The sequence below is a fragment of the Vicia villosa genome, linkage group LG4 (genome assembly GCF_029867415.1).
Source record: "Vicia villosa cultivar HV-30 ecotype Madison, WI linkage group LG4, Vvil1.0, whole genome shotgun sequence".
NCBI classification, from domain to species: domain Eukaryota; kingdom Viridiplantae; phylum Streptophyta; class Magnoliopsida; order Fabales; family Fabaceae; genus Vicia; species Vicia villosa.
In genome coordinates, this window is record NC_081183.1 from 138,679,769 (window position 1) to 138,701,316 (window position 21,548).

The 21,548-nt window shown below is 29.8% G+C and overlaps 1 protein-coding gene and 2 long non-coding RNA genes across 3 annotated transcripts; 1 reads left to right on the top strand and 2 right to left on the bottom strand.

Moving 5' to 3' along the window:
* The first annotated feature begins 2,842 nt into the window (after positions 1 to 2,842).
* Positions 2,843 to 3,328, top strand: LOC131599775 (uncharacterized). Its single transcript, XR_009282908.1, has 2 exons — positions 2,843 to 3,103; positions 3,191 to 3,328. It is a non-coding gene; the product is annotated as an uncharacterized LOC131599775 (long non-coding RNA).
* Positions 3,329 to 6,815: 3,487 nt separating this feature from the next.
* LOC131599776 (uncharacterized) lies at positions 6,816 to 8,293 on the bottom strand. Its single transcript, XR_009282909.1, has 3 exons — positions 8,166 to 8,293; positions 7,240 to 7,369; positions 6,816 to 6,960 (listed from the first exon to the last, which is right to left on the bottom strand). It is a non-coding gene; the product is annotated as an uncharacterized LOC131599776 (long non-coding RNA).
* Positions 8,294 to 18,504: 10,211 nt separating this feature from the next.
* LOC131599777 (uncharacterized) lies at positions 18,505 to 20,729 on the bottom strand. The gene is made up of 6 exons (XM_058872039.1): positions 20,473 to 20,729; positions 19,950 to 20,331; positions 19,630 to 19,826; positions 19,399 to 19,540; positions 19,042 to 19,201; positions 18,505 to 18,922 (listed from the first exon to the last, which is right to left on the bottom strand). Exons 1-6 carry the CDS (start codon positions 20,544 to 20,546, stop codon positions 18,882 to 18,884), a joined length of 996 nt encoding a protein of 331 aa, XP_058728022.1. The 5' UTR covers positions 20,547 to 20,729; the 3' UTR covers positions 18,505 to 18,881.
* Between the last annotated feature and the right edge of the window lie 819 nt (positions 20,730 to 21,548).

Consider the following 21,548-nt stretch of genomic DNA (forward strand, 5'->3'; position numbering starts at 1 on the left):
CTTTGGAAATGGTTGATTAATTCCCTGAATATCAACATTCGTATTTTGTGTTGGGATGATATTTGAAACATTTGCAAGAGGTCTTGGTCGGATCAATGTAAGTTAATTTTTAATGTTGCGGTTATTCATGTATTAAATGTTATTTGGTATGCTCGCAATAGCTTCTGATTTAAAGATAAGACAATCTCTGCTTCTTCTTCTATTTCTAGTATTGTTTCGATTTGTGATCTGGCCGGAGACATTTCCAAAACTCCCTCCTTCATCATTATTCATGATTTTGAGATCTTTAAGTACTTTAAAGTTACTATTGAGCCCCCCTGTGCTCCCAAGATTTTAGAAGTTATTTGGAAGCCTTCTTCGTGGGATTGGACTAACCTCACTATGATGGTGCTTCTTTAGGTAATTCGGGCACCTCTGCTTGTGGAGGTATTGCTAGAGACTTTGATGGATGGTTTCTATGTGCTTTTGATAGTTTATTTGGTGTTTTTAATTCTCTCATTGTGGACCTCACCGGTGCGATGTTTGTCATTGAGTTCGCTCATGAGAAGGGTTGGCATAAAATTTGGTTAAAATCTTATTCTTTGGCAGTGGTTCATGCTTTTAAACCTCCCTTCAAGGTGCCTTGGCATATTTGCACTAGATGGATTAACTATATCAATATCACGGCGAATATGTCTTGTGTGGCTTCTCATATTTCCATATAAGAGAATAGTTGTGCGGACTCCCTGACTAACTTAGGGCTAACAGTTAATGATTACTATATTTTTAGTTCGATTCCTCTTTTTTTAGGACATATTTTGTAACAAATAGGTTAAGTTTATTTTATTTTTTTTTAGGTTAGGTTCTCTCTGAGAGAATTTTTGTATAGTTCCGCCTCCCGTGTTTGTATCACTTTTCTTTTGGCATAATACAATCTTATTCTAAAAATATATATTAAGCGAGTGAATAGTCATAATTAAATAATAGTTTAAAGATTTATGTGTCATATTTATATATTATTTCATCAATGACATATTATTATTATTATTATTATATTATATTTTCTTTAATTCTTTAGTCTTTCTCTATCTTTATTATTTGGACAACACTCAAATAAATATATATGGGTAATTGGTGTCACTACTAATTTTTTAAAAAAAGTAGTTTAAAAGTTTATAATATTTAATAATATATGAATTTTAGAGGTAGTAAAATTCTTTAAAGAATGTTAATTGTGATATAAATTATAAAAATTAATCAAAAATTTATTTGACCGTTCTTTTTTGTAGGAAAAATTTATTTGAGTTACATTTGAAAGAAATATAAAATTATATAAAATATTTTTAAAAATTGAAAGATAAATATAGAATTGTATAAAATATATAATTATATAAAATATTATTATTATTATTAATATTATATAAAATCTTATTAATATTATATTTTTAAAGAATATTGTGATCTAAATTATAAAAATTAAAGACAAATTTATTTGTCAGTTTTTTGTATACAAAATTTATTTGAGTTACATTTGAAAGAGATATAGAATTGCATAAAATATTTTATAAGAAATTGGAAGGTAAATATATAATTTTACATAATATAGAAATGTATAAAATATTATTATCATTTTAAATAATGGTAGTCAAATATAATGTTATTATTATTATTACTACAAATTTATAAAATAGAAAAGGAATTTAAAAGTTTATAACATTTAATGATACTATAAGTTATAAAGATAGTAAAAATCTTTTAAAAAAATGTAAATTGTGATATAAATTATAAATTTAACGACAAAATTATTTGAATTTTATTTTTAGGAAAAATATATTTGAGTTACATTTGAAAGAAATATAAAATATTGAATATTAAAATTATTTGGAAGCTTAATGTAGAATTGTATAAAATATAAAATGGTATAAAATATTTATTATTATTATTATTATTATTATTATTATTAATATTTTTATTTCTTTTAATAGTGGCATTTGAATATTAAATAATTAATATTATTACAAATTTTAAAATTTGAGTATTATTATACAATATGAAAAACATCTGTCTTAACTATTTATTATAAATCAAAACACTACATAATATTCATATTTTTAAAATTTAAATCACAAAATATTTTTTATTTTTATGAGTTTTTTATTTTAATAATTTGTTAAAAAAATTAAAATTATTTTTATGAGCTTTTAAATGTCTTTATTGGAAAAAAAATGTCAATACGTCTCTTTATATAAATTCACGGTATGATATGAAATATTTTAAAATTTATATAAAATTTAATTTTATAAATTTCATAATTAATTTTATAAGACTCTTATAATTCCAGAATAAATAAATAAAAAAATTTCTTGAGAAGAAAAATAGAATTAGGCTTGGTGAAAGTTATTATGAGAATCTCAGGTCAGCATGAAGCTAGGATTTTATATAGAATTTATATATATTAACATTAAAATTAAGATAAGATGAGGTTGTCCATGTAAGACCAACAAGTCTATGTATAAAAAAAGTGAAAGTTTTGAATATTTAATTGGTAAACTATTTTTATTTTGAAAGAATAAAGAAAAAGAAAAAAAAAATTCAATTCAAATTTGATATTAGGTAATTCAATATCTGTCTATTACTTTTGTTTTAACTATATATCATTTGATTTTTTTTAATAAAAAGTACATTTTTATATGAAGAATATAATAGTAATAATAGTATTATTAATTGGTATATTAATAGTAATAATAGTTTTATAATATATATTAAGTAAATTATTAAGATTTAGGTAAAGGTGTTTTTCTAGAATATTTTGGCTATAAATAAGATCATTCATAGAATGTAAGAAAATCACAAACAATAGAACCTAAACAAAAATTGATAGAGTTATGGCAGTAAGTACCGTAAAAGCTAGTCTTGTGGTGATGTTAATCACTATGTTAGTTGTAATACAAGTTGAATCCATCCCTCAATCTGAAGAATTTAAATCTACCAAGTTGGTACAGCCATTTTGTGAAATAAAATGTGACGCAGAATGTATCAAAAAGAATCTGGGTGCGGAGTTTGATAATTGTGTGAGAGAATGTAGAAAACATTGCTAACAAAGTCATCCTTAACTTAAGCCATGGTAAATAGGTTTTCCTTCTCTTCATCTTTTGTTTACACTTTCACTAAAAAATTAAATTATTTATTAATGTTTGTTTTTCCTTTTTAGGTGTGTGCATGTCGTGCATACATACATTGCTATGTGCTGGAGAGTTTCAGTGATAATAAATAAGTAATTCGTATGTATTGCGAAATTCAATGTAATAAAATGTATCACGAAACTTAAATAAAAATATATTAAGTATTATTTCCGGTTTTCTATTATTTATATCCATTTTTACAAGTATTTTTTTTATCTTTTGTATGTTTTCTATAGCAGATGATTCATATATTTTGTTGCATCAATAGTATTTAAATTAAAATCAAACCAATAAGAAATCAAATGTATCAATAGTAATACCATGATTTAATAATTAATTAGTTTTTGTGAGAATATTGCAATCAGGCTAGAGTACTTTAGAATTTAGAATTTGCAATAGGCAAGCACTATCACTAAAATAACACTTACTAGCCACATGATTTTTTTCTAGGGCTAAATCACGTCACAAACTATCATTTAGCGATGTGAGTAACAACACGGGAGATGTATCACACGTGAAAATCACGTCATAAATTTGTCATGTGATATTCACGTTGCAACACTTTGTCACGTGAAAATTCACGCCACAAAGTCTGATTCCAAAGATAGGCGCATATGAGTAGGGTGCAGTGTTGATAGATTTGCAATTGCAATGTGGTAAACACGCCAAAAAAAAGAATACATGTTAGATTTGCGTCGTGGTAAATACGCCACAAAAATATTCATTTTGCAAACTATTTTTTAATATAATTAATGATTAACAAAATATGAATATATATATATATATATATATATATATATATATATATATATATATATATATATATATATATATATATATATATATATATATATATATATATATATATATATATATATATATATATATATATATATATATATATATATATATATATATATATATATATATATATTCGTGCTCCCGCGCGAGTAAATTTTTTAAATTATTAATTTTCTTTATTAAACTAGTAAGATACTCAAATGTATAAAATATATATGTAAATTTATTTGTTATAGTATAAAATATATTTAGATATATATATATATATATATATGTAAATTTAAAATAAATAATAATTATATAAATTCAAATGTATTAAATAATTATAAAAAAAATACTCGTTGGTTGATAAATAAAAATGATTAAATATATTGTGAGAAAAATATTTAACTTACATTTAAATACAAAAGTATATATTTTTGAATAAAACTAAATTGTAAAAAGAAAAAACAATGCATAAACATTTAAAATAATTTTGAAAAAAGACAAGATATATAATTCATTAGGATTTTTTTTATACTAGTAGGAAATTCGTCCGCACGGATTCGGGTGTGGACCGCTGATATGTCATCAGTTTGTCAGGAGAATTTAAATAAATTAGAAAAATTAAAATATTATTGAAAAAAAATATACTGCAAGATAATTGTATAAACTTTTAAAAATAACTATTGTTAAGAAAAATGGTTAAACACATATTTTGTAAAAATCAATTGTGGAAAACAATATTTTTTTTATTGATAGAGTTATAATAATAAAAAGATTTATAGTTTAATAAATGAGACAAATAAATATCTAAAATTAAAATTATTGAAAATCAGTAGAAACATAAATGAAAGTAAAGTTTTAGGCTATGGTTTAGAATAAAAATAAATGAAAAGTCACTAGTACAACTAACTATTATTTTTTTTAATTGTACAAAAAATATAATAACTTGTTCATTCGCACGAATATTGGTATGATTACCTGTGCATTCACACGGTACTAGTGTGTTATCTAAGTGTGCGTTTGTATGAATTTTGGTATGATTACTCGTACGTTTACAGGTAGGGTGGAAATATGCTAAGCTAGGCTTTATAAGGCCTAAGTCTGACCTACGATAAACTTACAAGGCTTGAGTCTGGCCTATGGCCTACTATAGCCTCTCTTTTTCAGCCTTGTCTGGTCTTTTCAAAAGACTGGACTGACCTGAAAGCCTATTTAAAATCCTCTTTCTCATTAAGATTTTCAATTAATTTGTATTACTTAAGAAGCCTTATAGGTCGACCTATATATGAATATTTATGTTGGTCTATTTAACATTTTTTTCTAATATATGCATATATAGACAAACTTATTTAACATTTTTTCTAATATATATGCATATATAGGTCAGCCTATTTAGACTATTTTTAATATATATGAAAATATAGGTCGGCCCAAAGCCGTCTCAAGTATTTAGAGGCCCTGTGTAGATTATTCACACTTTAACCATAAAAAACTAATTGAGACCTTATATACTCGCGATTTAACCTACCAAATATTTTATGAGACCCTATTTAGCTATGGTTTAACCTTAGAAATTTTGAGGTATGTGCGGTAGCCCACTTTGCACGCCCTCAAAGACGGCACTGGATCGGTCTATAATACTTCATAGGCTTTTTTAATAGCTTAAGTCTGGCCTGTGTAATTAAATAGGCTTTTAAAAAGCCTAAGTCTGACATTTTTATCAAATAGGTCTGGTCTGGCCTTAAATAGGCTAGGCTATAGGCCCTTGTAGTCCGACCTTGTCTATTCTCATCCCTATTTACACGGTATTGATGTGTTACCCATGCATCCGCGAGGTATAGGTTTGGACCGCGTATTTGTCACCAATTTATCATAGAATTTCGAATAAATTATAAAACATCAAAATATTAATTGATAAAAGAAAAAAATTGAGATGGAAGATGAATATTTATGTTGTTTTCTTAATTATATTCATAAATCATAACTATAACTTAAATGTTATTTAATTATATTTTTAATCTAATGGTAATATATATTTAAAAACCAACATTTAAATATAAAACAACATGAAAAACATTAAAGTTATAAAAAACACACATTGGAAAACCAAGTGCTAGCTTTAACCATGATAAATCATACGCAGCTTATTAAAAATAACTTAAAACACAGCTTAGTAAAAACAACTTAAAGGAAACAAATTGTACACAACTTAAAGGAGACAACTTATTAAAAACAAATTGCTCGAATAACCAGAAAAAAATCAGAATTAAAAACAAATTTCACAGAAGAAAAGAAACATATGGTAGACGATATAGAAGAATCAGAAGTAGCTTTGATTCGTTCCACACATTAGAAATGTTCAGCTTTGCAGTAGCTGCAAGATAAAGGTGTTTGTTAGAATGAAAAACAGAAAACTAAGGTCACCACTTAATATTCTTACTGAGCTAAGACGACATCACGCTGTGGTATCCTGGCAGCAAGATCTGTTGCAAAATGAAATAAAAATAAACTTTAGGAAAGGTGGTGTTAAAGTAGTTTTACAAATAACAGTTAGGGAAACTTAAATCCAAAATATTCACTGGTTCTAATCCAAAATAAACACAGATATTTAGTGGCAAACTTAAATCTCTTATGGATAGATTCAATAAGAAATTCATTGGTTCTAATATCACTGGTTCTAATTTAGACAAGTGTTTATGTCATAAAACATCACTAACTCTAAATATATAATACTATATGTTGATTATAGACATTACAATCCACATACAAGTAAAACAAAAATTATAAGAGGTCAATAACCAATTTGAAGAGTTGTATGGTGTCAACTTACAATTATCAAAATATGATTTTGTTTCTCTGTTTGACCTATAGAAAAGTGCTAAGTGCTCAGTTCGTATATCCATGAAAGAGATCTTCTCTATGTTTTCCATTTCACTTTCCAACATCTTTGGCCTCCTTAACACTGCAAGTGCTGCGCAACTTTGTTCTCCATTTCCTGGTGTTTTGCCTCTTCCTGCAGATTGGTTTCATGTGTAATCCTTGAAAATTGTAGAAGTACCTCATGGATACAATTTTTATGGTGTAATCCTTGAAAATTGCAATGAAAACAAACAGAAAATGAAAAGGTATAAACTAATGTTATCTACAAGTAAACTATTTTGTATTAATATTTTGGTTCTATCAGAAAGGAATATGATAATACAAAGCAATGTATATTAACTTAAGCTCATGTTGTATTCTCTTAAGTATATGATTTAAAATGATATAGATATATTAATAAGTAACTTCCAACCGAGTTCGAAGCCGAGGAAATTTGCAGCTCCACACAATTCAAATCTGTGACAGAAAACTCCACCTCTTACCCACAAAATCCGAACCAAATTGAAACAGCTTCATAAACTTTCAAAACAATTCAACCAAACCTGCACAATAAAAGCCAATTAATTCTACAGCAATAACAACATAATCGAACCAGTTCATCTAACAAAATCAGACCTATAAAATCAGATAAAAGATCACTATAAAAATATAAATTGTATGTGTTTCTTCATCAGTACACCAAATTTGTGAAAATAAACTCACAATAACCAGAATCGAAACATCAACCAGCATGAACAACACAAACATTAATTAGCAAAGTTATAAAATCTCAACTTTAACATACTTTAGCAAAATACCAATAAGATCAGTATAAAAATCACAACTTAAATAACATTCATCAAAATCAGAAATAAGATCACTATAAAAAATAATACTTTATAAAAATAAGATCTTTAAGTCTCTTTATAAACATCACTACAATCTGTATGAAACTACAAAAAACAATAAATTTTAAAACTTGACCAAAATCGAAACTTAAAAGATGATAATATGTATGAAACTACTCTGTTACACCATATTTGGGAACATAGACTCACAATCCCCATTTTAGTAAAACCCATGACAATGAAAAAACGAAATGTCACAAAATGATGAAGAACCGAAGTATGAAGATGAAGAAAGCATAAGAACAAAATACAATGAAGGAGAGACAAGGGAGAAACGTTAAGATAGTTTAGCAAAATAACAAAAAACATTAGTCTAAAAATCACAACTTTAACAACATTCATCAAAATCAAAAATGTTACAAAATGATGAAGAACCGAAGTATGAAGATGAAGAAAGCATAAGAACAAAACATGATGAAGGAGAGACAATGGAGAAACGTTGTTGGCTTACCTGTGGAATGCAGAGAAGAGAGAAGGAAAAATCGGAGGCTTATGGAGAGAGAAGGAAGAAACCGAATGGATGTAAAAAAAGAGAATGAGAGGAAAATATTGAAATTGGGTTTGGCTTTGGCTTTGTCTACCGTGTAAAAGCCTAATTCAAGGTATCAACTATTACACAATGTTTAATTTGTTGTTATGAAATAACCAACAACAAAATTGAAAAAGGGTGCCACTTGGATTAATGGTGACATATGATTGGTCTATTTGAAGTTTGATTTAGCAAATTACTAAAATGGGTATAACTTAGTGCAAATGAAAATAAACAAAAGGGTAATTAAGGGAGTTAATAGGCATATTGTAATCTTAGTTAGGTAGTTGATACAATAGAACTGAAAAACCATAAAACCTCAAATATATCATTTGATTTCTATACAACCAAAAAAAAATCATTTGAACTGGAACTATTCAACTCAGAAGCAAAGTTAAAACAAAAAATATACATTGAAGGGTTAAAACTTGTTTGCCCTCTTCCATTCACTTGGGTTTAAACAAATCGAAAAAAATAACTGAAACATTGTAAGCTTCCATTTACTTAGGTTTTAACAGTTTCATAAACTGAGACAAAACCATAAGAAAAAACTTGAAACCCATGATAAGGAGAGACGATGAAGATGAGACATTGAAGCATATAAATCTTCGACAAGAACATGTTAATAAGCATCAAGAGTGACAAGAACATTGGTCAATAACTTAAACATCATACCTTGTGAAAACTGGGGTTGTGGAAGAGATTTAACCTGCAAAATGCAAGGGGAAAATGGGGAACAAAATGCCATGAAACATCTTCAACCATTGTTAGACCACAATATAACAACAACAACACATAAGTAACAACCACAGATTTCTCGGCACATAAAAGATATTTTAGAACAACAGTTTAAGGCAAACACAAAATCCATGAAAAAATGAGATTACCTTAAGGATGGATCTTGGATTTGAAACTGTAGAAAACGGAGAAGAAAGGAAGATCAAACAAGATGAAGAATGAGAATGAAAGATGTTTTTTTGAACAATAAGAGTAATAGTAGTCAGTAGTGTTATAACTTTTAATTCGCAACGGTTCCGTTTTTTAACATGAAAATTTTGTATCCATGAAATATTTACCTGCAGCATTACAAACTCATCACTCTGTAATTTGTTAGGGTTTTTTGGTTTAGAGAGAGAAGAGGGAAACCCAAAGAGAGATAGTGAGAGAGTGTTGAAAATGACAAAAGTGTGGAAAGTGGGTGGATAGAGGAGAATGAGAGGGAAGAGGGAATTTGAAAAAATGAATGCCACTTGTTCAAAGGGACTCTTTTCATTGGTTGGAATTAATTCAATTAGTAAATTACGATAAGGGGCAATTCTTAGTGTTAATTAAAATGCAAGAAAGGGTAATTTCGACGGTTTGGTGGCATCTTCTATTCTTAGTTAGGTAGTTGATTTCCTGGTGTTTTGCCTCTTCCTGCAGATTGGTTTCATGTGTAATCCTTGAAAATTGTAGAAGTACCTCATGGATACAATTTTTATGGTGTAATCCTTGAAAATTGCAATGAAAACAAACAGAAAATGAAAAGGTATAAACTAATGTTATCTACAAGTAAACTATTTTGTATTAATATTTTGGTTCTATCAGAAAGGAATATGATAATACAAAGCAATGTATATTAACTTAAGCTCATGTTGTATTCTCTTAAGTATATGATTTAAAATGATATAGATATATTAATAAGTAACTTCCAACCGAGTTCGAAGCCGAGGAAATTTGCAGCTCCACACAATTCAAATCTGTGACAGAAAACTCCACCTCTTACCCACAAAATCCGAACCAAATTGAAACAGCTTCATAAACTTTCAAAACAATTCAACCAAACCTGCACAATAAAAGCCAATTAATTCTACAGCAATAACAACATAATCGAACCAGTTCATCTAACAAAATCAGACCTATAAAATCAGATAAAAGATCACTATAAAAATATAAATTGTATGTGTTTCTTCATCAGTACACCAAATTTGTGAAAATAAACTCACAATAACCAGAATCGAAACATCAACCAGCATGAACAACACAAACATTAATTAGCAAAGTTATAAAATCTCAACTTTAACATACTTTAGCAAAATACCAATAAGATCAGTATAAAAATCACAACTTAAATAACATTCATCAAAATCAGAAATAAGATCACTATAAAAAATAATACTTTATAAAAATAAGATCTTTAAGTCTCTTTATAAACATCACTACAATCTGTATGAAACTACAAAAAACAATAAATTTTAAAACTTGACCAAAATCGAAACTTAAAAGATGATAATATGTATGAAACTACTCTGTTACACCATATTTGGGAACATAGACTCACAATCCCCATTTTAGTAAAACCCATGACAATGAAAAAACGAAATGTCACAAAATGATGAAGAACCGAAGTATGAAGATGAAGAAAGCATAAGAACAAAATACAATGAAGGAGAGACAAGGGAGAAACGTTAAGATAGTTTAGCAAAATAACAAAAAACATTAGTCTAAAAATCACAACTTTAACAACATTCATCAAAATCAAAAATGTAACAAAATGATGAAGAACCGAAGTATGAAGATGAAGAAAGCATAAGAACAAAACATGATGAAGGAGAGACAATGGAGAAACGTTGTTGGCTTACCTGTGGAATGCAGAGAAGAGAGAAGGAAAAATCGGAGGCTTATGGAGAGAGAAGGAAGAAACCGAATGGATGTAAAAAAAGAGAATGAGAGGAAAATATTGAAATTGGGTTTGGCTTTGGCTTTGTCTACCGTGTAAAAGCCTAATTCAAGGTATCAACTATTACACAATGTTTAATTTGTTGTTATGAAATAACCAACAACAAAATTGAAAAAGGGTGCCACTTGGATTAATGGTGACATATGATTGGTCTATTTGAAGTTTGATTTAGCAAATTACTAAAATGGGTATAACTTAGTGCAAATGAAAATAAACAAAAGGGTAATTAAGGGAGTTAATAGGCATATTGTAATCTTAGTTAGGTAGTTGATACAATAGAACTGAAAAACCATAAAACCTCAAATATATCATTTGATTTCTATACAACCAAAAAAAAATCATTTGAACTGGAACTATTCAACTCAGAAGCAAAGTTAAAACAAAAAATATACATTGAAGGGTTAAAACTTGTTTGCCCTCTTCCATTCACTTGGGTTTAAACAAATCGAAAAAAATAACTGAAACATTGTAAGCTTCCATTTACTTAGGTTTTAACAGTTTCATAAACTGAGACAAAACCATAAGAAAAAACTTGAAACCCATGATAAGGAGAGACGATGAAGATGAGACATTGAAGCATATAAATCTTCGACAAGAACATGTTAATAAGCATCAAGAGTGACAAGAACATTGGTCAATAACTTAAACATCATACTTTGTGAAAACTGGGGTTGTGGAAGAGATTTAACCTGCAAAATGCAAGGGGAAAATGGGGAACAAAATGCCATGAAACATCTTCAACCATTGTTAGACCACAATATAACAACAACAACACATAAGTAACAACCACAGATTTCTCGGCACATAAAAGATATTTTAGAACAACAGTTTAAGGCAAACACGAAATCCATGAAAAAATGAGATTACCTTAAGGATGGATCTTGGATTTGAAACTGTAGAAAACGGAGAAGAAAGGAAGATCAAACAAGATGAAGAATGAGAATGAAAGATGTTTTTTTGAACAATAAGAGTAATAGTAGTCAGTAGTGTTATAACTTTTAATTCGCAACGGTTCCGTTTTTTAACATGAAAATTTTGTATCCATGAAATATTTACCTGCAGCATTACAAACTCATCACTCTGTAATTTGTTAGGGTTTTTTGGTTTAGAGAGAGAAGAGGGAAACCCAGAGAGAGATAGTGAGAGAGTGTTGAAAATGACAAAAGTGTGGAAAGTGGGTGGATAGAGGAGAATGAGAGGGAAGAGGGAATTTGAAAAAATGAATGCCACTTGTTCAAAGGGACTCTTTTCATTGGTTGGAATTAATTCAATTAGTAAATTACGATAAGGGGCAATTCTTAGTGTTAATTAAAATGCAAGAAAGGGTAATTTCGACGGTTTGGTGGCATCTTCTATTCTTAGTTAGGTAGTTGATTTCCTGGTGTTTTGCCTCTTCCTGCAGATTGGTTTCATGTGTAATCCTTGAAAATTGTAGAAGTACCTCATGGATACAATTTTTATGGTGTAATCCTTGAAAATTGCAATGAAAACAAACAGAAAATGAAAAGGTATAAACTAATGTTATCTACAAGTAAACTATTTTGTATTAATATTTTGGTTCTATCAGAAAGGAATATGATAATACAAAGCAATGTATATTAACTTAAGCTCATGTTGTATTCTCTTAAGTATATGATTTAAAATGATATAGATATATTAATAAGTAACTTCCAACCGAGTTCGAAGCCGAGGAAATTTGCAGCTCCACACAATTCAAATCTGTGACAGAAAACTCCACCTCTTACCCACAAAATCCGAACCAAATTGAAACAGCTTCATAAACTTTCAAAACAATTCAACCAAACCTGCACAATAAAAGCCAATTAATTCTACAGCAATAACAACATAATCGAACCAGTTCATCTAACAAAATCAGACCTATAAAATCAGATAAAAGATCACTATAAAAATATAAATTGTATGTGTTTCTTCATCAGTACACCAAATTTGTGAAAATAAACTCACAATAACCAGAATCGAAACATCAACCAGCATGAACAACACAAACATTAATTAGCAAAGTTATAAAATCTCAACTTTAACATACTTTAGCAAAATACCAATAAGATCAGTATAAAAATCACAACTTAAATAACATTCATCAAAATCAGAAATAAGATCACTATAAAAAATAATACTTTATAAAAATAAGATCTTTAAGTCTCTTTATAAACATCACTACAATCTGTATGAAACTACAAAAAACAATAAATTTTAAAACTTGACCAAAATCGAAACTTAAAAGATGATAATATGTATGAAACTACTCTGTTACACCATATTTGGGAACATAGACTCACAATCCCCATTTTAGTAAAACCCATGACAATGAAAAAACGAAATGTCACAAAATGATGAAGAACCGAAGTATGAAGATGAAGAAAGCATAAGAACAAAATACAATGAAGGAGAGACAAGGGAGAAACGTTAAGATAGTTTAGCAAAATAACAAAAAACATTAGTCTAAAAATCACAACTTTAACAACATTCATCAAAATCAAAAATGTAACAAAATGATGAAGAACCGAAGTATGAAGATGAAGAAAGCATAAGAACAAAACATGATGAAGGAGAGACAATGGAGAAACGTTGTTGGCTTACCTGTGGAATGCAGAGAAGAGAGAAGGAAAAATCGGAGGCTTATGGAGAGAGAAGGAAGAAACCGAATGGATGTAAAAAAAGAGAATGAGAGGAAAATATTGAAATTGGGTTTGGCTTTGGCTTTGTCTACCGTGTAAAAGCCTAATTCAAGGTATCAACTATTACACAATGTTTAATTTGTTGTTATGAAATAACCAACAACAAAATTGAAAAAGGGTGCCACTTGGATTAATGGTGACATATGATTGGTCTATTTGAAGTTTGATTTAGCAAATTACTAAAATGGGTATAACTTAGTGCAAATGAAAATAAACAAAAGGGTAATTAAGGGAGTTAATAGGCATATTGTAATCTTAGTTAGGTAGTTGATACAATAGAACTGAAAAACCATAAAACCTCAAATATATCATTTGATTTCTATACAACCAAAAAAAAATCATTTGAACTGGAACTATTCAACTCAGAAGCAAAGTTAAAACAAAAAATATACATTGAAGGGTTAAAACTTGTTTGCCCTCTTCCATTCACTTGGGTTTAAACAAATCGAAAAAAATAACTGAAACATTGTAAGCTTCCATTTACTTAGGTTTTAACAGTTTCATAAACTGAGACAAAACCATAAGAAAAAACTTGAAACCCATGATAAGGAGAGACGATGAAGATGAGACATTGAAGCATATAAATCTTCGACAAGAACATGTTAATAAGCATCAAGAGTGACAAGAACATTGGTCAATAACTTAAACATCATACCTTGTGAAAACTGGGGTTGTGGAAGAGATTTAACCTGAAAAATGCAAGGGAAAAATGAGGAACAAAATGCCATGAAACATCTTCAACCATTGTTAGACCACAATATAACAACAACAACACATAAGTAACAACCACAGATTTCTCGGCACATAAAAGATATTTTAGAACAACAGTTTAAGGCAAACACGAAATCCATGAAAAAATGAGATTACCTTAAGGATGGATCTTGGATTTGAAACTGTAGAAAACGGAGAAGAAAGGAAGATCAAACAAGATGAAGAATGAGAATGAAAGATGTTTTTTTGAACAATAAGAGTAATAGTAGTCAGTAGTGTTATAACTTTTAATTCGCAACGGTTCCGTTTTTTAACATGAAAATTTTGTATCCATGAAATATTTACCTGCAGCATTACAAACTCATCACTCTGTAATTTGTTAGGGTTTTTTGGTTTAGAGAGAGAAGAGGGAAACCCAGAGAGAGATAGTGAGAGAGTGTTGAAAATGACAAAAGTGTGGAAAGTGGGTGGATAGAGGAGAATGAGAGGGAAGAGGGAATTTGAAAAAATGAATGCCACTTGTTCAAAGGGACTCTTTTCATTGGTTGGAATTAATTCAATTAGTAAATTACGATAAGGGGCAATTCTTAGTGTTAATTAAAATGCAAGAAAGGGTAATTTCGACGGTTTGGTGGCATCTTCTATTCTTAGTTAGGTAGTTGATTTCCTGGTGTTTTGCCTCTTCCTGCAGATTGGTTTCATGTGTAATCCTTGAAAATTGTAGAAGTACCTCATGGATACAATTTTTATGGTGTAATCCTTGAAAATTGCAATGAAAACAAACAGAAAATGAAAAGGTATAAACTAATGTTATCTACAAGTAAACTATTTTGTATTAATATTTTGGTTCTATCAGAAAGGAATATGATAATACAAAGCAATGTATATTAACTTAAGCTCATGTTGTATTCTCTTAAGTATATGATTTAAAATGATATAGATATATTAATAAGTAACTTCCAACCGAGTTCGAAGCCGAGGAAATTTGCAGCTCCACACAATTCAAATCTGTGACAGAAAACTCCACCTCTTACCCACAAAATCCGAACCAAATTGAAACAGCTTCATAAACTTTCAAAACAATTCAACCAAACCTGCACAATAAAAGCCAATTAATTCTACAGCAATAACAACATAATCGAACCAGTTCATCTAACAAAATCAGACCTATAAAATCAGATAAAAGATCACTATAAAAATATAAATTGTATGTGTTTCTTCATCAGTACACCAAATTTGTGAAAATAAACTCACAATAACCAGAATCGAAACATCAACCAGCATGAACAACACAAACATTAATTAGCAAAGTTATAAAATCTCAACTTTAACATACTTTAGCAAAATACCAATAAGATCAGTATAAAAATCACAACTTAAATAACATTCATCAAAATCAGAAATAAGATCACTATAAAAAATAATACTTTATAAAAATAAGATCTTTAAGTCTCTTTATAAACATCACTACAATCTGTATGAAACTACAAAAAACAATAAATTTTAAAACTTGACCAAAATCGAAACTTAAAAGATGATAATATGTATGAAACTACTCTGTTACACCATATTTGGGAACATAGACTCACAATCCCCATTTTAGTAAAACCCATGACAAGGAAAAAACGAAATGTCACAAAATGATGAAGAACCGAAGTATGAAGATGAAGAAAGCATAAGAACAAAATACAATGAAGGAGAGACAAGGGAGAAACGTTAAGATAGTTTAGCAAAATAACAAAAAACATTAGTCTAAAAATCACAACTTTAACAACATTCATCAAAATCAAAAATGTTACAAAATGATGAAGAACCGAAGTATGAAGATGAAGAAAGCATAAGAACAAAACATGATGAAGGAGAGACAATGGAGAAACGTTGTTGGCTTACCTGTGGAATGCAGAGAAGAGAGAAGGAAAAATCGGAGGCTTATGGAGAGAGAAGGAAGAAACCGAATGGATGTAAAAAAAGAGAATGAGAGGAAAATATTGAAATTGGGTTTGGCTTTGGCTTTGTCTACCGTGTAAAAGCCTAATTCAAGGTATCAACTATTACACAATGTTTAATTTGTTGTTATGAAATAACCAACAACAAAATTGAAAAAGGGTGCCACTTGGATTAATGGTGACATATGATTGGTCTATTTGAAGTTTGATTTAGCAAATTACTAAAATGGGTATAACTTAGTGCAAATGAAAATAAACAAAAGGGTAATTAAGGGAGTTAATAGGCATATTGTAATCTTAGTTAGGTAGTTGATACAATAGAACTGAAAAACCATAAAACCTCAAATATATCATTTGATTTCTATACAACCAAAAAAAAATCATTTGAACTGGAACTATTCAACTCAGAAGCAAAGTTAAAACAAAAAATATACATTGAAGGGTTAAAACTTGTTTGCCCTCTTCCATTCACTTGGGTTTAAACAAATCGAAAAAAATAACTGAAACATTGTAAGCTTCCATTTACTTAGGTTTTAACAGTTTCATAAACTGAGACAAAACCATAAGAAAAAACTTGAAACCCATGATAAGGAGAGACGATGAAGATGAGACATTGAAGCATATAAATCTTCGACAAGAACATGTTAATAAGCATCAAGAGTGACAAGAACATTGGTCAATAACTTAAACATCATACCTTGTGAAAACTGGGGTTGTGGAAGAGATTTAACCTGCAAAATGCAAGGGAAAAATGGGGAACAAAATGCCATGAAACATCTTCAACCATTGTTAGACCACAATATAACAACAACAACACATAAGTAACAACCACAGATTTCTCGGCACATAAAAGATATTTTAGAACAACAGTTTAAGGCAAACACGAAATCCATGAAAAAATGAGATTACCTTAAGGATGGATCTTGGATTTGAAACTGTAGAAAACGGAGAAGAAAGGAAGATCAAACAAGATGAAGAATGAGAATGAAAGATGTTTTTTTGAACAATAAGAGTAATAGTAGTCAGTAGTGTTATAACTTTTAATTCGCAACGGTTCCGTTTTTTAACATGAAAATTTTGTATCCATGAAATATTTACCTGCAGCATTACAAACTCATCACTCTGTAATTTGTTAGGGTTTTTTGGTTTAGAGAGAGAAGAGGGAAACCCAGAGAGAGATAGTGAGAGAGTGTTGAAAATGACAAAAGTGTGGAAAGTGGGTGGATAGAGGAGAATGAGAGGGAAGAGGGAATTTGAAAAAATGAATGCCACTTGTTCAAAGGGACTCTTTTCATTGGTTGGAATTAATTCAATTAGTAAATTACGATAAGGGGCAATTCTTAGTGTTAATTAAAATGCAAGAAAGGGTAATTTCGACGGTTTGGTGACATCTTCTATTCTTAGTTAGGTAGTTGATTATGTAATGAAAAAGCTAATGGAGAATACTTCATTTCCTTTTTTCCACATACAAGTACACGTATTTATAATGTCACTCTCCATTGAGATAATCACTTTCCAAGCGATATTATACAACAAACCAAATTAATCTTCTTCTTGTTATTTGAGATATAACAACAACAAAGAATGCCTTTAACTTGATCTAATGGGAAGGAACATGAGACTAACATGACCCAATTATAAAATAAATTAACAAAAAGTAGTAAAACCTTAAAATAGGAAAATAAAATCCAGACATTAAAAAAAAAAAAGTCTGATTACCAATCCAAAATATGCAGGTAAGACACTTAAAAATCTTGGTCCAAAAGCCTGCAAAATCCCCACCATCCATATTCCTTAAGTTGATGATGGATGATCTTGTAGAACTAGTTTCCCATAACCTTTGTGCAAACTAAAAGTTACACATCCAAAATAATCATGTTTTATGCCAGATATACACACTACCAAAAAGAGCATATTGAACAGGCAATTGAGAAACTTTCTAAAATAATCACAAGTTGATTGATTGACTAACATTTAAATGTCAACTTTCAGTTTTGAACTTTTGTTAGATTTCTCAACAAGTACTTGTAGAAAGTGACATAATAACAAGTCTATCATCTAACTCGGATCATTTCTCATGCAGCTTATCATGAACTTTTCTAGCTTTTGCATTCCTAAATGCACAACCAATTCACATTGTCTCATTCCTTAACAATTTAGTATCAATTCACCAAGGCCTCAAAATATATCACAATCAGGTTTTGACAGAACTATAATGCCAAGAGAATACATTGTAATCTTTACATTATTATCTGCTAAGTTGCATTAATATTTTAGATTCTTGATTTAAAGCAAAACCCCCTAGAAATAAAGAATAATCGATAAACTACAATTCTCCATATTACACTCAAAAAGAATAAAAAGATTCCCTCATTTTTGTTGTAAGAAACAATTGGCACTGCATGATGAAGTACGAGAAGGCCAGATCTATCGGGCTTTATCGTACTGCATCGTGCAATGCTTGAGGATGAAGGAATCTATCCATTAGCTGTCATAGAACACAGGTTAGGAATGCTAAAGTCGAGCTTGATTCTTTGTCTCCGCCATCTCAGTAAAAGTGTACTTATGCAAAAGAAGTCAGACTTGGTTGTACTGATAATCTCTCTATTAAAAAAGAAGTTAAAAGAGAGAACAAATAAGGCATAAGAAACATATTAGAATAATCTTTCTCAAAAATAAGAGAAAATTGATGCGTATATAAATAAGCAAAAGATGTGACTTACTTATGAGTTCATAAGTAACAATCATAGTTGTTCCATAAAGTGACATATTCAAAAATCTTGGTCCAAACCCTCGGTAAAATCCCCACCATCCATCTTCCTTAACTAGAGTTCTTGCGGTCTTCAGTACCGATGGTCTTCCAGAACCATAATTGTCCATAACCTATGTACAAATTTCAAGTAACACATCCAAAATAACCATATTCAAGTTCAAACCAAAAAGTAAAACATTTAACATGAAAGAAATACCAATTGATTGATCGAGTGAAAAATGAATATCAATCTGAAATACTCAAAAAATATGAACATTTTTTCTTCTTCTTTAACTGCACCAGTCCAAGAAACAAAAATTTCGAATACCTGAAGTCGTGTTTTAACGGTATCTATGGGAGTAGTGATAATAGACGAACAAGCACCAGCCACCATCCCAGCAGTAGCCTGAACTGTCACCATTTCCACATGTGAAGGCCTCTTTTCCATATCATCATTGTATCCTAGACTCCTAAAATAAATAAGCATATATAAGTTAAAACCATAAAAGGAAGGAAAGTACTATTAGAAATTCAATTATTTTGTAGATTATTCCAAAACCTCCAAATTATGTGCTGTGCTCCACCATATGAACCCCACCAAAGTGCAGATGCTGGAGATTGCGTTACAGCCGTTAATCCAAAACCTCTATACAAACCACGAAAACCCTCCGCATGCAGCACTCTTCGGATAACATCAAACGGTCCTCTACAACATGAAGTTCCAGGTAGACCTTGAACCATTAACCTCTGGCAGATCTGAGAAAACATCAAACAAAATTATTCACAATAATGTTCTGTTAAGTCAGTTCAGTTAGTAGTTGTGCACTGACATCAGATGCAGGGTGCAGATACCTGCAAACATCTAAAAATATTACTTACCACATCCAAAGGCACAAAATAAACACAAGACACCAAATTTGAAACCATGCCAGCAACTCCATTTGCAAGACCAATCCTAGATGCTTCTGGAATATCACTACCTTGAGTGTGTTTCAACACAATATCCTTTGATATCTCAAGAGATGTGAGGGCTAAAACCCTACCAGGCACTGATCCAATAGCAGAAGTACCAAAACCTCTAAAGATGCCAGGAATTCCATCACTCTTGATAATATGAGTGAACACTGACATTCCCTTCATGTTAGAGAGTCCTGAACTAGCTACTTGCATCCTTGTTTTCACCACTGCTGTTGGGTGAAGTAATGCTGATTGAGCTGTGAAGAGTATTGCACCTATGATATGAAACCTAGTCTTATCCAATCTAATTAAAAAAAATAGATATTGTTATTTGAACATCAGAGTCAATGTTTAAAAAACCTACTGCAAAAACGACTGCGACAAAAAGGTGATCAGAGAGTATAAGTTAAGACAAAAAATAAAAGTGATGGTTATTTTTGGTTACCTGTCCCAATTTATGTCTGTATCGGACAGTGCCAACTGTGGAGTGGTGGTGGCAACCTCGGTTTCCATGGCCATGATTATCTAAACGAGCTTTTCTTACTATATTTTGTGGTGTTGTTTTGCAGAGATGAATGAAACACTATTTGTTTCTTTCTGTTTCTGGAACTCTTGTTGTGTGTTGTTGAAGATTGATGACAGAGGAACATTTGAGTGAACAGAGGAATATTGCTAACCGCCTGAATAGAATGTTCAAGACCTTTCGTTGTTTTTTAGTTTTTATTTTTTGTTTAATTAAGTAAAGGCAAACATGACACTAATTTGGAGTTTTTATTTCATGTTATTTTTTATATTTATTTATAGATAAAAATATTGTATTAGATTAATTTTTTCTAGAGGGTATTGATATTTGATACTCAAATGAAGGTAAGAATATTTAAAAATTTATCAAAATAAAATAGAAAGGAGTTTTTAATTTATAAAATAATCTCTATAAAATAAACTAGTTAGGAATATAAATTTAAAAATTTAAAAATAATATAATGTGAATATATAGAATAAAAATAATAATGAGTTGGTTCATTTTATAATGACCAATTGTATATATTAGTGCGGACCTATGCGGAGGAGATTGCTTTGTTTGGAGTCTTAAAGATGAAGAGTTTTGAGAATTTCTTTTTTATCTTGTAAGGGTGAAAAACCCCTGAAAACTCCAAAATATTTTTCGGAGATGTATTCTTGAAAGCACCTTTTATGCGTTTGAAAGGTGTTTCGGAGATTTATCTCTGAAATCACTCCTGACATGGAATTAGATTAAAACGATAATAAAAACGTGAACGGAAAATGATAAGAAATATCAAACGATAATAAGCACAAAATGTTGTTCCGAAAATAGTAAAATATAATACATAATTGTTCTGGAATAAAAAAAAACATAGCCTACTGCGTGTGCCTAATTCGCACCCCCTAACCCCCCCTCTACCTCATGTATCTCACCACAGTCGCTGCCTCGCTAACCACCCTCTCCATGATGGTCACTGCCTCGGGTCCGCCCTTCTCAATTATCCTTAAGTCCAAAGC